Source organism: Ruditapes philippinarum, unplaced genomic scaffold, assembly GCF_026571515.1.
Source record: "Ruditapes philippinarum isolate M1 unplaced genomic scaffold, ASM2657151v2 ctg730_1_1_1_1, whole genome shotgun sequence".
Lineage (NCBI taxonomy): Eukaryota > Metazoa > Mollusca > Bivalvia > Venerida > Veneridae > Ruditapes > Ruditapes philippinarum.
Genome location: NW_026859790.1, coordinates 140358 through 153218, shown reverse-complemented (window position 1 = coordinate 153218; position 12861 = coordinate 140358). Strand labels below are relative to the sequence as shown.

Here is a 12861-nt window from a genome sequence, read left to right as displayed (position 1 = left end):
CTTTACACCTAATTTTGGTGAAAAATTCTTGTTTTTTGACATTTTTTATTTTTTTAATTAAGAGGTATTGCAACAAAACTACACAAACAAAATTTGAAATTACGTCTTATCTTTTTACCTTCAAAATTATATTTACAATCTTGCCCTACTTATGGACTATTTCAGGGATTCAATACAAAAACTAAGTTGACAAAAGTATTTACTCTAACCATACCGCAAGCATAATAATATTATAATAGCCAGTGACCTGGCTCTTTACACAGGCAACAAACTCAAATCATCCTAAATGCTAAGTTATAAAGGAATAAAATAATTTAACATTTACAGTAGTTTTCCTAGTTCCTGGCAAGCTTGAAAGCCAGTTGCACAAAGTTCAGCGGTACAAACAAGAGGTGATATTTTAATCATTTATGACTTTTGTAACCATCAGTTGTAAAATATATCACATGAAAGAACAAGCCATGACAAAAAATGTAAATATGTGCAATAAATTTTTTTCTTTTAATTTATTTTAAGACACATGGACCATTTGAGTATCAGTCAGAATGTAAATTTTGTTGAATTTATTCCAAGAATTTATCTTTATATGATGAAACAATTTCTGCTTCTGTACAGGCTCAAAGTTAACTTATTTTCACACAGCTATTGTCAATAGATTTTATTACAGAGGAAAGATACTTCAATAAAACTTGCAAGTTTCATTAATTGAATGATAAGATTGGAATTGTTGCATGCAGGCTAGATTATAGCACAACTCGTGCTTGTTTCCTAATCTTATTTAACATTTTATGTTGTTCTTACATCTGCCTGCATCGATTTGACAAAATTCAAATTTCAAACATCATAGATTGAGAGTTCAGTGTAATAATGACTTAACTACATCAACATATAAACATTTTATGACCTAGTGATGTACTGAACTTTAATGTTGCAAGAACATTGAATGTGATTCTTCATTCAGAAAAATATCTTGGAAAAAAGATAACAAATAAAAGTAAGCTTAAGTGTCAGTTTCACAACAATGTAAGTATGCAATGCAAATTTGAATTTTTTGAAATCGAGTTTTAAAAATATTTAACTCATCTGAGATAAGATAAAAAGATATAAAATAGGTGTCAAAAATCAAGTACACTTCCCAAAAATAAACTTTAGACAATTTTTTTTTGATATTCAAAATGATGGCCTTCATATCAATTATTTAACTCTTACTTTAATTTCTTAAATGGATTTGTCCATCTTTCAATCCCGATAAAACCAGTCGTCTTTTTTTTACTGAAAAAATTTAAATATGACATAAAAGTGCTGTCTGATCATGGTCTGCACTTATTGCATGTGTAGATTCAGTTGCCCCCAGCAAGGAAAGGTAAAAGTATTGAATATCAACTAACATACTCATTAAAAGAGATAGAAGAATTATATAATCTATAAATTACACGAAGAAATTACCTTCTGCTGTTTGTAGGCTGACTAAATCGCTGTAATCGCTTTCACCCGCATGATTCTGACTTTTTACACGTGCGTTGTAGATACTGTTAAAATGAAGGCCATCAACTGTACACATCATTTCAGGACCAATATACACAACCTGAAATATATATCAATATTATTTCAGGACCAATAAACACAACCTGAAATATATATCAACATTATTTCAGGACAAATATACACAAACTGAAATATATATCAACATTATTTCAGGACCAATATACACAACCTGAAATATATATGAACATTATTTCAGGACCAATATACACAACCTGAAATATATATTTACATTATTTCAGGACCAATATACACAACCTGAAATATATATTTACATTATTTCAGGACCAATATACACAACCTGAAATATAAATTAACATTATTTCAGGACCAATATACACCACCTGAAGTATATATGAACATCATTTCAGGACCAATATACACAACCTGAAATATATATGAACATTATTTCAGGACCAATATACACAACCTGAAATATATATTTACATCATTTCAGGACCAATAAACACAACCTGAAATATATATGAACATTATTTCAGGACCAATATACACAACTTGAAATATATATGAACATTATTTCAGGACCAATATACACAACTTGAAATATATATCAACATTATTTCAGGACCAATATACACAACCTGAAATATATATTTACATCATTTCAGGACCAATAAACACAACCTGAAATATATATGAACATTATTTCAGGACCAATATACACAACTTGAAATATATATTTACATCATTTCAGGACCAATAAACACAACCTGAAATATATATGAACATTATTTCAGGACCAATATACACAACTTGAAATATATATGAACATCATTTCAGGACCAATATACATGACCTGAAATATATATGAACATTATTTCAGGACCAATCTACACAACCTGAAATATAAATTAACATTAACACTATTGCAGGACTAATATACATGACAACCTTATTATGCCTGAAATTATAAACATAATTTTAGGGCGAAGCAATTCAGGACAAATAACACCATTCAAACAACAAAGCCATTTTGCAGAATAAGTAAATGAATACATTTAACCTGTAACCTGATGAATTTCTTAAATGGACTTTTCCAGCTTCCTTTTCTGGAACTGTAAATTATAAATTTTGGGTATATCAAGATGAAAATAGTAAGCAAACAGAATAGAACCTGGTCTGAGACGACTGACCTGGCTTTATACTTAGGTGGCAAAGGCTTATTGCTGTTTATTACAGCAAAGTCAGAGTGAATAAAGCAAGTACAGACATGTTGTCATTCCCCTTTTGATATTTAAGAAAAATGCTGAAAAATTAAAAATTGCTAAAAAATAATTGGAATCTGCTTAAATTGCATCGAGTTTTCTAAAACTAATTTCGTGAGTTAATTGCAATGCATAAAACTCCTAACTAGATGCATCATGTTTAAAATTTCCTCACTTTGATGTCTAATTAAAATTCACTTTAATTATCTCAAAATTTAAATTATTCATAAAAATCTGCAATAAAATTGATGAGAAGAAGCAACAAGAGTCTTGTTAATTCTTTGGATTTTTTTTTTTCATTAACAGATCAGAATTGAGTAAAACATATAAACACTGACAGGTTTGTCACCATTACATAACCAAAACTTAGTAAGTGAGAAAAAAGCAAAATTTGTATTTAATAATATCAAAAACATTGTTTTTAATGACTGACCGTATTTACAGAGGAAACAAGGGAACAGAGAGACATTCCTGGTGCATCATTGCAGACAGTGACATTATCTAGTGCAGTACAGACGGTGCATTCAATTTTGTTGATGACAAAATTTAAGATTTCAACGGAATCCATAGACTGACTTGTCTCCTAACAGATTTTAAGAATTGGTGATAAATTTTGATAATGTCCTAATAGACGTGAATGAGTGACAGTCATTCAGATTTGTATTTGTCCTTCAGGTGGTTGAAGCGTGGAGAAATTTCATTACAGTCTGACTCACTCTCTCCCAACACTTCACAAATCCTCGAAAAACAATTTGTCACCAAACAAAGGGCCCGGTCATCAGAGAGGAATTATAGATAATGTATTAGTCAAACAGTTTTCTTGAGAAATACTGAGCAACCATGACAGCGTTATTTCCTGTGACATTTCCTTCGTTCATTGAACTTGGGGCCAGTATGATCTAAGTCACCAAGGAAACCAGTATCACATACGCTCTGTCTGGAACAAATGTTGATATTGTAGGGAACTCTGGGATACTGGGATCTAAATCGTGTTTGCCTTCCAATTTAAAATGGATTATCTGACAGTTTGGAGCCTTGTGTCAACTCCCAAAACTGAGTCAGTGGTTTAGGGCTAATGGATTTTTGAGAAAAATTAATACAATATTCCATGTAATGATCAACTGGTGTTAAATGCTGCCAATGGAATTCCTCTAGCTTACGCCACAACATATGAGCTCATTCATTCCATAACACTAATCTAAAATGTTAATCTTTAAAATGATTTTCTATTAGATCTTTTTTTCCCTCAAGTTAAATAGATCAATACTTTACTGCCTACAGGTATCATTTTATTTTATGACACCCTTGACATATTAGAAAGTTTTTATAAAAAAATAAAGAACCGCAATTACATATTTTCTCTTGGTGTCATTGATTTAATTTCTACTTATATGGAGTCTGTTATATACAAAGTATATCAGAGTAATTCAATTTTCTGATATTTTATAGACCATATTTGGTAATATCCTCAGATGTCTGTATCTTTAATTATTATTTTAGCGAATGTAACGCGGTATTGACGGTCAGTGATTCAACTATAGCGCCACTGATTGTCTACTAGACGCCCAATTGTCTGACCATTCTGCGATATAACGTCCATTTTCATTCTCGAGTGGTAATGTCTTGATTGATGCTGGTCAGTAACAATGAGAAATGTCACATGATCAAACCAGATTTTTGCCGCTATCTCCGTATCATTACATCTCCGTTCTAGGCAATACTGAAAACCAATTACATCCACTGACAGAATATAGCCACTATATACATTACAGAAGTATTTGTCTTTCTATGTGATGTCTTATTTATAACATTATGTTGAGAGAAGTCAGCTCTTGATATGCGTTTTTCTTTCATATCCTCCAACAGATTATTTCATTAGTGTTCTCAATATTTTTGCAAGACGGAAGTACGATTCTGAAACATTTCTTTACACCGCAGGCAAATAATAAGATTTTATACAATGAATAAAGTAAAAGACAATTATACCTTTTTTTTTCCATAAAATAATTTTATAACAATTATGCCACTTACGAAAAATTATTCATATCATAAGCAATGAACATGAACAATTACATATTTCTGCATTATGTACACGCATGGTACTAGATCGAAGCAGACGGTCAGATGAAAAACACTCATTTATAAAAGAGGGTTTAACTATGATTAAATCCTAAGGGATAATTCTTTAACAATAAATGCTGATAATTACCATATATAAATAGATTTTCATCTGGACACCGATAAATAGATTAGACTGCTAGACTATTAACAGACACAATATTTGGCTCGGCAGAACTATTCTTTATAATGTCAGATACAATCAAGTTGTTTCCTCTAAAAATTTTAGACGGACATTTTTAGATTACATTGACCAGGTTGGTCAGGGTCACATAACCTTTTACTCTGCTGTATTTTTGTAATGGATTTGCCCTGCTTCAAATTTAGAACAGTCCATTCAATGTTTTAAGGGATTTCAATATTAAATTGCCAAAAGAGAGCTGCAAACATTGTAGAATCTGATCAGACTGTACCCCAACATGCAGGCTGGCCGGACTCTATACTGGTGGCAAATGATAATCACTTTAATTTCCAGATGATTAAAGCTGCATGCCTTCAGATTGTTAAGGGTTAATCTCTAATAATAATAGCTCAATAATATAACATAACAATGACCCCACACACTCATTGAATCACCTGTAACTGTCATTGTTACGTCATTGTTACGTCAGCACCTTTAACTTCCCCAATAGATATCACTATAATCTAATAATAATTTCAAATAAGTAATAAAATGAAAATAGAACTACACAGCTTTTAATACAATTTCATGGGTATACTCGGACTTAGTGATTACATAAAAATGTTAGAAATGTCTGTAACATTCTATATATAGTAAAACTATTAGAATAAAACATCTGCTATTGTTAAGATCTAATGTCATAGAATCACTATAAAAGGTAACATTTACAATATATATATGATATACCTAGACAGTTTATTCTTTCCTTGTAACTAAATTACCTGATGGACACAATGTACCAAGTCTACAAATATCAGATTGTATGTAATACCGGAAATCAAATTAATTAATTTATCATATATAATAATTAAAGTCTCCCTTAAAGTAACCCTTGCCTCCCTTAATATCTTAAATGGACTTGTTCATCTTTCAATCAGAAAAAAAAATAATCATCAGTCCTTGGGAAAATTGCAAAACATAAACTGACTGTAGAGCAAACAGTGCTGACCTTGATCAGATAGCATAGATGTGTGGGCTGATCTTGGTCTGCACTAGTGGCTTAGATCTTTTCAGTTGCTTCCAGCAGGCAAAGTGTTAAACTTAAAACTTAATTAAATTTCAATTAATTAATTTCAAACTGCCAATCACTTGTTTAGTACTTTATTCTTACCCTGAAATCCCCACCATTACCATCATCTAGTTCTAATGTATAGGCATCAACTACACTTCCTGGATACGGTTGCCAAGCGATGGTCACACTGTTGTTCTCAGCGCTGCAATCTTCAGGTAGTATTGTTGGTTGACCAGGAGCTGTAACCACAAGATTTAAATCTAAATCAAAATCTAAAATCATTTACAAAAACAGTTTGAATTTTTTTTTAATTAATTGATGACTTTCTATCATAATCATTAACATATATATTTTGTTAAACACAATGTGATACATGTATACAACCAGTCATGTGACTTGTGTCAAAAGTCAAACAGTATCTCTGTGTGGCCATTTATATAATGTTTCCTATTGCTGTGGAGAACACTGACAGTTTAAAGAAAGAAGGCTATCCAGCTAGCTAGAGGAGGTGAAGTTGTTCTACCAAGGGTACTCACCTGTATCTGAAATATGGTAAAGTCATTTGGGTTCTATGCCAATAACAACTTTACTGTCGCTTATTCATTGGTCAATCCAAATGTGATTGAAAACCAACAACAAACAAAATCAGTCAATTTCATCTAACCAAAGGATTGAACAAGCGAACCTGGATTACTAACCTGCAATGCTCTCCCTATTGAGCTATGCAAAAGAAACACATAATCATATCTACCAGTCTAATTGTTGAACTTGTAAAGATCAAAATAGTATATTATAAACATGCCATATCAACAGCAAAATAAAATACCATTACATACTACAGTAAAACAAAATAAAAATAATACTAATAACACAAAACAACCAAATAAAATCATAGAAAAATAAAGAGCAAAAAGACAAAACGGCCTTGATGTCACAGACAGAATTACATCACTTACAAAATAAAGCAAATAAAGACATTCCAAAATAAACATAACAAGATATGTTTGTAAAACATGTATGCCCCCTATCAGCAGCCAATTAGTCATGTGATAAGGTTATTATGACTTCTGACCCAGTGATCAAACAATTAATAAGGGTTATCAAGTATCTACTGGTCATTACCTTAACCTTTGACCCCTTGACCCAAAACTCAATAGGGGTCATCTGCTGGTCACGACCAATCATCATACAAAGTTTGAAGTTCCTAGGCCTAAGCGTTTTTAGTTAATTGATCGGAAACCGTTTTAACATACAAGGTCAATGTGACCTAGACCTTTGACCCCTTGACCCCAAAATCAATAGGTCATCTGCTGGTCATGACCAATCACCATACCATGTTTGAAGTTCCTAGGCCAAAGGGTTCTTAAGTTATTGATTTGAAAAGCATTTTTACCTACAAGGTCAAAGTGACCTTGCCCTTTTGACCCCTTATCCCCAATATCAATAGGGGTCATCTACTGGTCATGACCAATAATCATACCAAGTTTGAAGTTCCTAGGCCTAAGGGTTCTTTAGTTATTGATCGGAAACCGTTTTTACCTAAGAGGTCAATGTGACCTTGACCTTTGACCCCTTGACCCCAAAATCAATAGTGGTCATCTACTGATCATGACCAATCACCATATCAAGTTTGAAGTCCCTAGGCCTAAGGGTTCTTTCGTTATTGATCGGAAACCGTTTTTACCTACAAGGTCAATTTGACCTTGACCTTTGACCCCTTAACCCCAAAATCAATAGGGGTCATCTGCTGGTCATGACCAATCACCATACCAAGTTTGAAGTTCCTAGGCCTAAGGGTTCTTTCGTTATTGATCGGAAATCGTTTTTACCTACAAGGTCAATGTGACCTTGACCTTTGACCCTTAACACAAAATCAATAGGGGTCATCTGCTGGTCATGACCAATCACCATACCAAGTTTAAAGTTCCTAGGCCTAAGGGTTCTTTTGTTATTGATCAGAAAACCGTTTTTACCCAAGAGGTCAATGTGACCTTGACCTTTGACCCCTTGACCCCAAAATCAATAGGGGTCATCTACTGATCATGACCAATCACCATACCAAGTTTGAAGTTCCTAGGCCTTAAAGTTCTTTAGTTATTGATCGGAAACCGTTTTTACCTAAGAGGTCAATGTGACCTTGACCTTTGACCCCTTGACCCCAAAATCAATAGGGGTCATCTACTGATCATGACCAATCACCATACCAAGTTTTAAGTTCCTAGGCCTTAAAGTTCTTTAGTTATTGATCGGAAACCGTTTTTACCTACAAAGTCAATTTGACCTTGACCTTTGACCCCTTGACCCCAAAATCAATAGGGATCATCTACTGATCATGACCAATCACCATATCAAGTTTGAAGTTCCTAGGCCTTATGGTTTTTTAGTTATTGATTGGAAACCGTTTTTGCTTACAAGGTCAATGTGACCTTGACCTTTGACCCCTTGACCCCAAAATCAATAGGGATCATCTACTGATTATGACCAATCACCATATCAAGTTTGAAGTTCCTAGGCCTTAAGGTTCTTTAGTTATTGATCGGAAACCGTTTTTGCTTACAAGGTCAATGTGACCTTGACCTTTGACCCCTTGACCCCAAAATCAATAGGGGTCATCTACTGGTCATGACCAATCACCATACCAAGTTTGATGTTCCTAGGCCTAAGGGTTCTTTAGTTATCACTCGGAAACCATTTGGTCTACGGACCGACGGACCGACAAGTGCAAAGCAATATACCCCCTTTTCTTCGAAATGGGGGCATAATAATAAATGTGAACTAGTTTCTACAAAATTGACAGAAAATATTTTGACTAGCCATCAAAATATTTGATAAACCGAACAACAAGAAGTAAAGATTAGAAACTTCTGTTTGAAGAAAGAGCAGAAAAAAATGATACGGCCATCAAAATGTTTGGAAAACTGACAGGCAGTCAGACAAGAAACTATCTGGCGATGTTTGGGGGCCAACAATAAATGATGATTATCTAGAAATAAAAACTAATAGAGGCCATAAAATGCAGTTGATGGTTTCCTGCTTGCCATAATAATGCCACCTCCATCTTCCAAACTTTACTACAGGATTGTCATGCTAGAAGATTATATGTTTCGTTAAAAAAATTCTAGAAAAATAGTCTTCTGACCTGTAACTATGGTAACTAACATCTAAAAAACATAATAAACTTAAAATTTTACTGTTTTATAAAAATAAAATATATTTATCAATTATGTTCATAACAGAGACATATAAATAAAATAGGTCTCTGATCTGATCATTTTAATGTAGTATAGTAATATTTTTACTAATACGGTAATCTGTTAGTGGTTAAATATGTTAAACTAACAATGAGAAGCCAGGACATGACTATTAAACATATTTAACGGCATATTTCATGGTTAATTTCAATATTAATCTACTACAACTTCTGAAGCAAATGCTTTGTATTATCAATCAAATATTGGACAGAAATAAAACATAAGTTACTGGTTCCTAGCTTTATGACCTATGAAATTGTTATTTAACCTTACAAATTATTTCCTCAAAAAACTCATAATGAAAAAAGGATGGCATTGATTGAGGATAGTAACTGAGTTAACTCAATCATTGCTGAACATCAAGTACAAACTAAGTTCATTATAAAACATTAAAGAGACACATCAAAGCCGGTAACCAAACTTGATCATCGTTTTATTATAAAAGGTAAATTATGTAAATATCTTTCCTTTAACTCCCTCACAAACAACACAAACAACAAATCTTTTGTTGTGATCATAAACTGTTAGAGCTTATTTTTCATCAAAAACTGAAATATTATCTTTAGGCATGATGTATCTAATTTTATTTTATAGGAGACACCATCAAACAAACTTATACATTTTCTAGTAATTATTTTTACTGAAGACTAGAATTCTTGCAGAATCCAGGAAAAATATTTTATGGTATCAGCTATATGATGCAGATTTTGCATATCTGTAAACTTTGTCATCAAAAATGTAATATTTAGTCTGCTTCAAAACTGGAAATTTTGAGAAATATGAAGACAGTTTAGAAAATCCCCAAGAAAACATTGCAACTTATACAGCATTTAACAAAAACTACAAAACTTCAAAGTTATAGACAAAACATATGACCGAGTGACTATATATGTTATAATGTTGCAATAATATTATATATACCACAAACATGGTGCCAGCTAGGCCATGATCATATGCATGTATTATACGCAATGTGTAGTGGGTATTTGAGTTTATTTATACTCCCCACAGGTTGCCCATATGGGCCAGCCCTCCAGAAGACTGTTGGTTATTTTATATTTTGGAGGATGGCGCATGATGCAGATACAGAAAGGTACACCAATTCCAGAAGCTTTCTCCTGGTTCTTTAGCGTGCCAAGTGTTTAAGCACTCATACACAGAACCTCTATTCAAAGTCTCATCCAAAAGACTGATTAGTAATTTTAGTTGCCCCCCCCTCCACCCCAGGAATCGAACCCACAATACTAAGATTACGTATATTTTATATTGAAACCCTTCAAATAACAATGGAACATTCCTAATTCCAAGCAAGACCAGTCCATTATTCTGATATACTGATAAAAGACATGTAATAAAACAACAAGAAAACAATATCTCATATATTTATCACAAACACAAATCATCTTGAAGAAAGCCTGTTTAAAGCCTCCAGCTTTATTTCAGATAAAATACTCGTTAACAAAACATTTAATGTGAAATGTCTTTAATTTATTGACTATTAATTTTCCATATAATAAAATAAGATTCCCTACATTATATAATCATTAGAGATTTCAGTTGTCATATGATGTGCTTAATATTAATTTGTTTTGCAAAAAAAAGCTTTTCACTATGTTAACATTCATACAAAATCATTGAAATAAATAATCTAATAACAATAAATTACTACTGTAAAAAAATCATAACATGAAAATAATAGCAGCTATAAAAATAAACAGGTTGAACACCACTATAAGTAATGACATTTAAAGCTAACAGCAAACCTTTCACTTACCTATTATACCATCTGTGGTGCAAGAAAACAATAAATCTTAAATATTGTACCGTTATAAATGTAATAAGTTGTAATAACAGCAACAGCTATAAATGATTTAAGAATTACATCAAGCTGTTTCATGTTGCATTATTTATGGCACCGTTCTGCTGAAAATATTCTTTTGAACTCAAAGAAAAGTAAAGAAAAGAAAGTTTGTAGTATAAGGGGAGAGATTTAGTTTTAATGTGAGCCAGCCTCTGTGACTGTTACAAAAGAAGAGTATGTCTCATAGGACAGTATGTTATAACAGCCCTGTGTAAGAATATAATAAAATGTAAAATCCACCTGGTCACACTGTGAGCTATTTTCTTTCAAGTGGTTTCTAGAGGAACATTCATCTTTATTTTCAGAATTTTTGATGTTTGTGTGTGGAACATTTTAACTTTTATTTCGGTGGTTAACCTTACACATTCCTGCCAATATATTCTCAAACATAAATCTTTCTTTTTTTATGAAAAATAGCAAAAGTTTTTTTCATTGTTATCTAACACATTTCTGAGACTTCTCTCTGATCTATATCATTAACTATTTTTTGTCGGAATTTTTGCAATTAACCCACTTACATTATACAATCAATCAAAATATATAAAAATATCTAGTACTAAAAAAGTAAAAGTACTTAAAAGCTAAAAAATTGAGGCAAAAGAGAACTTTTAGTATTACCTGAATACAAAGGACAGGTAAGAAACTTATCACTTATCACATTTCATTTTAATAACTTTATTTAAAGCAGCATGTCTTCTGATTCATGCTAATTTTCAAAAATTTTAAAAACAGTAGAGTACTGTCTAATTAACAAAAAAAGTTTTTTACACTTTGCAAACGGCTCTTGAAAACTATAAAAAATACCAAGAACAGGTAAGAATGTGTAAAAATAGCACTTACAGAATTACTATGGTTATAAATACCACAATATCAGTCATTAATAACATATAACATGTAAATTATTTCTTGAATTGTGCATATTTTTAGTTTTCTTAAAATCTTAGAACATTTTGTCAAATATGATTTCATCTGAAGGTATGCAGCTTTAAGTAACAAGTTACACATTTAAAGTGGATAGTTCTACAGTGGAAACGTTTTCCATTATTATTTCAAATATTGATAAAAACAACAGAAATGGATCATTTGGATATTCTTTTAAATTGTTGCTGAAAAAATATCAGATCATGTATCTCACAGTTGCCAACAACTTCATGTGGCTAGTTATATCTAATATTTAATACTATCAACATAATTATTCATTGTATTATAGATCTTCCATTATAGACCAATTCCCTTTAAAAGCTCCTTTACATACAGTCTGTAAATTTTCTCAGAATGACCTCGGGGAAACTTCAGTACATATTAATATATATCAATAGCAATGTTGTATTTTCCTATTATTGTTATACAAGCATCATTAAAGAATAGTGCAAGGACATAATTCACTGGAAGTATGTAACTATGGCACCTAGATCTGGTTGTCAGGACATAATTCACCAGGATTATCTAACTATGACACCAACTGTAGACAGGAAGTGGCTTCCGAGCAATATCATACCAATCCTACTGGCCCATTAGAACAATTATACATCTTTATATCTCCGCTGGGTGCTATAGATTGTCTACAGAAACTAGAATGACATCACAATCTAGGCAGATATGATATACAACTCACTTTTTATCATTATTCTCCTCATGTTTTATCATATTACTTCAAGCAGTTTTTTCAT

The 12861-nt window shown here is 32.1% G+C and overlaps 1 protein-coding gene across 3 annotated transcripts in view; it reads right to left on the bottom strand.

Annotated features, from left to right (window-relative positions):
• LOC132757917 (E3 ubiquitin-protein ligase TRIM9-like) overlaps nucleotides 1–12861 on the bottom strand; it is a 126515-nt gene that overhangs the window by 39353 nt on the left and 74301 nt on the right. For all 3 annotated transcript variants that reach the window (XM_060749415.1, XM_060749414.1, XM_060749413.1), the window contains exons 5-6: nucleotides 6179–6318; nucleotides 1447–1585 (exon numbers count right to left, since the gene is read on the bottom strand). In XM_060749415.1, the coding sequence (XP_060605398.1) occupies nucleotides 1447–1585; nucleotides 6179–6318 (279 nt within the window). The remainder of the gene's footprint in view (nucleotides 1–1446; nucleotides 1586–6178; nucleotides 6319–12861) is intronic.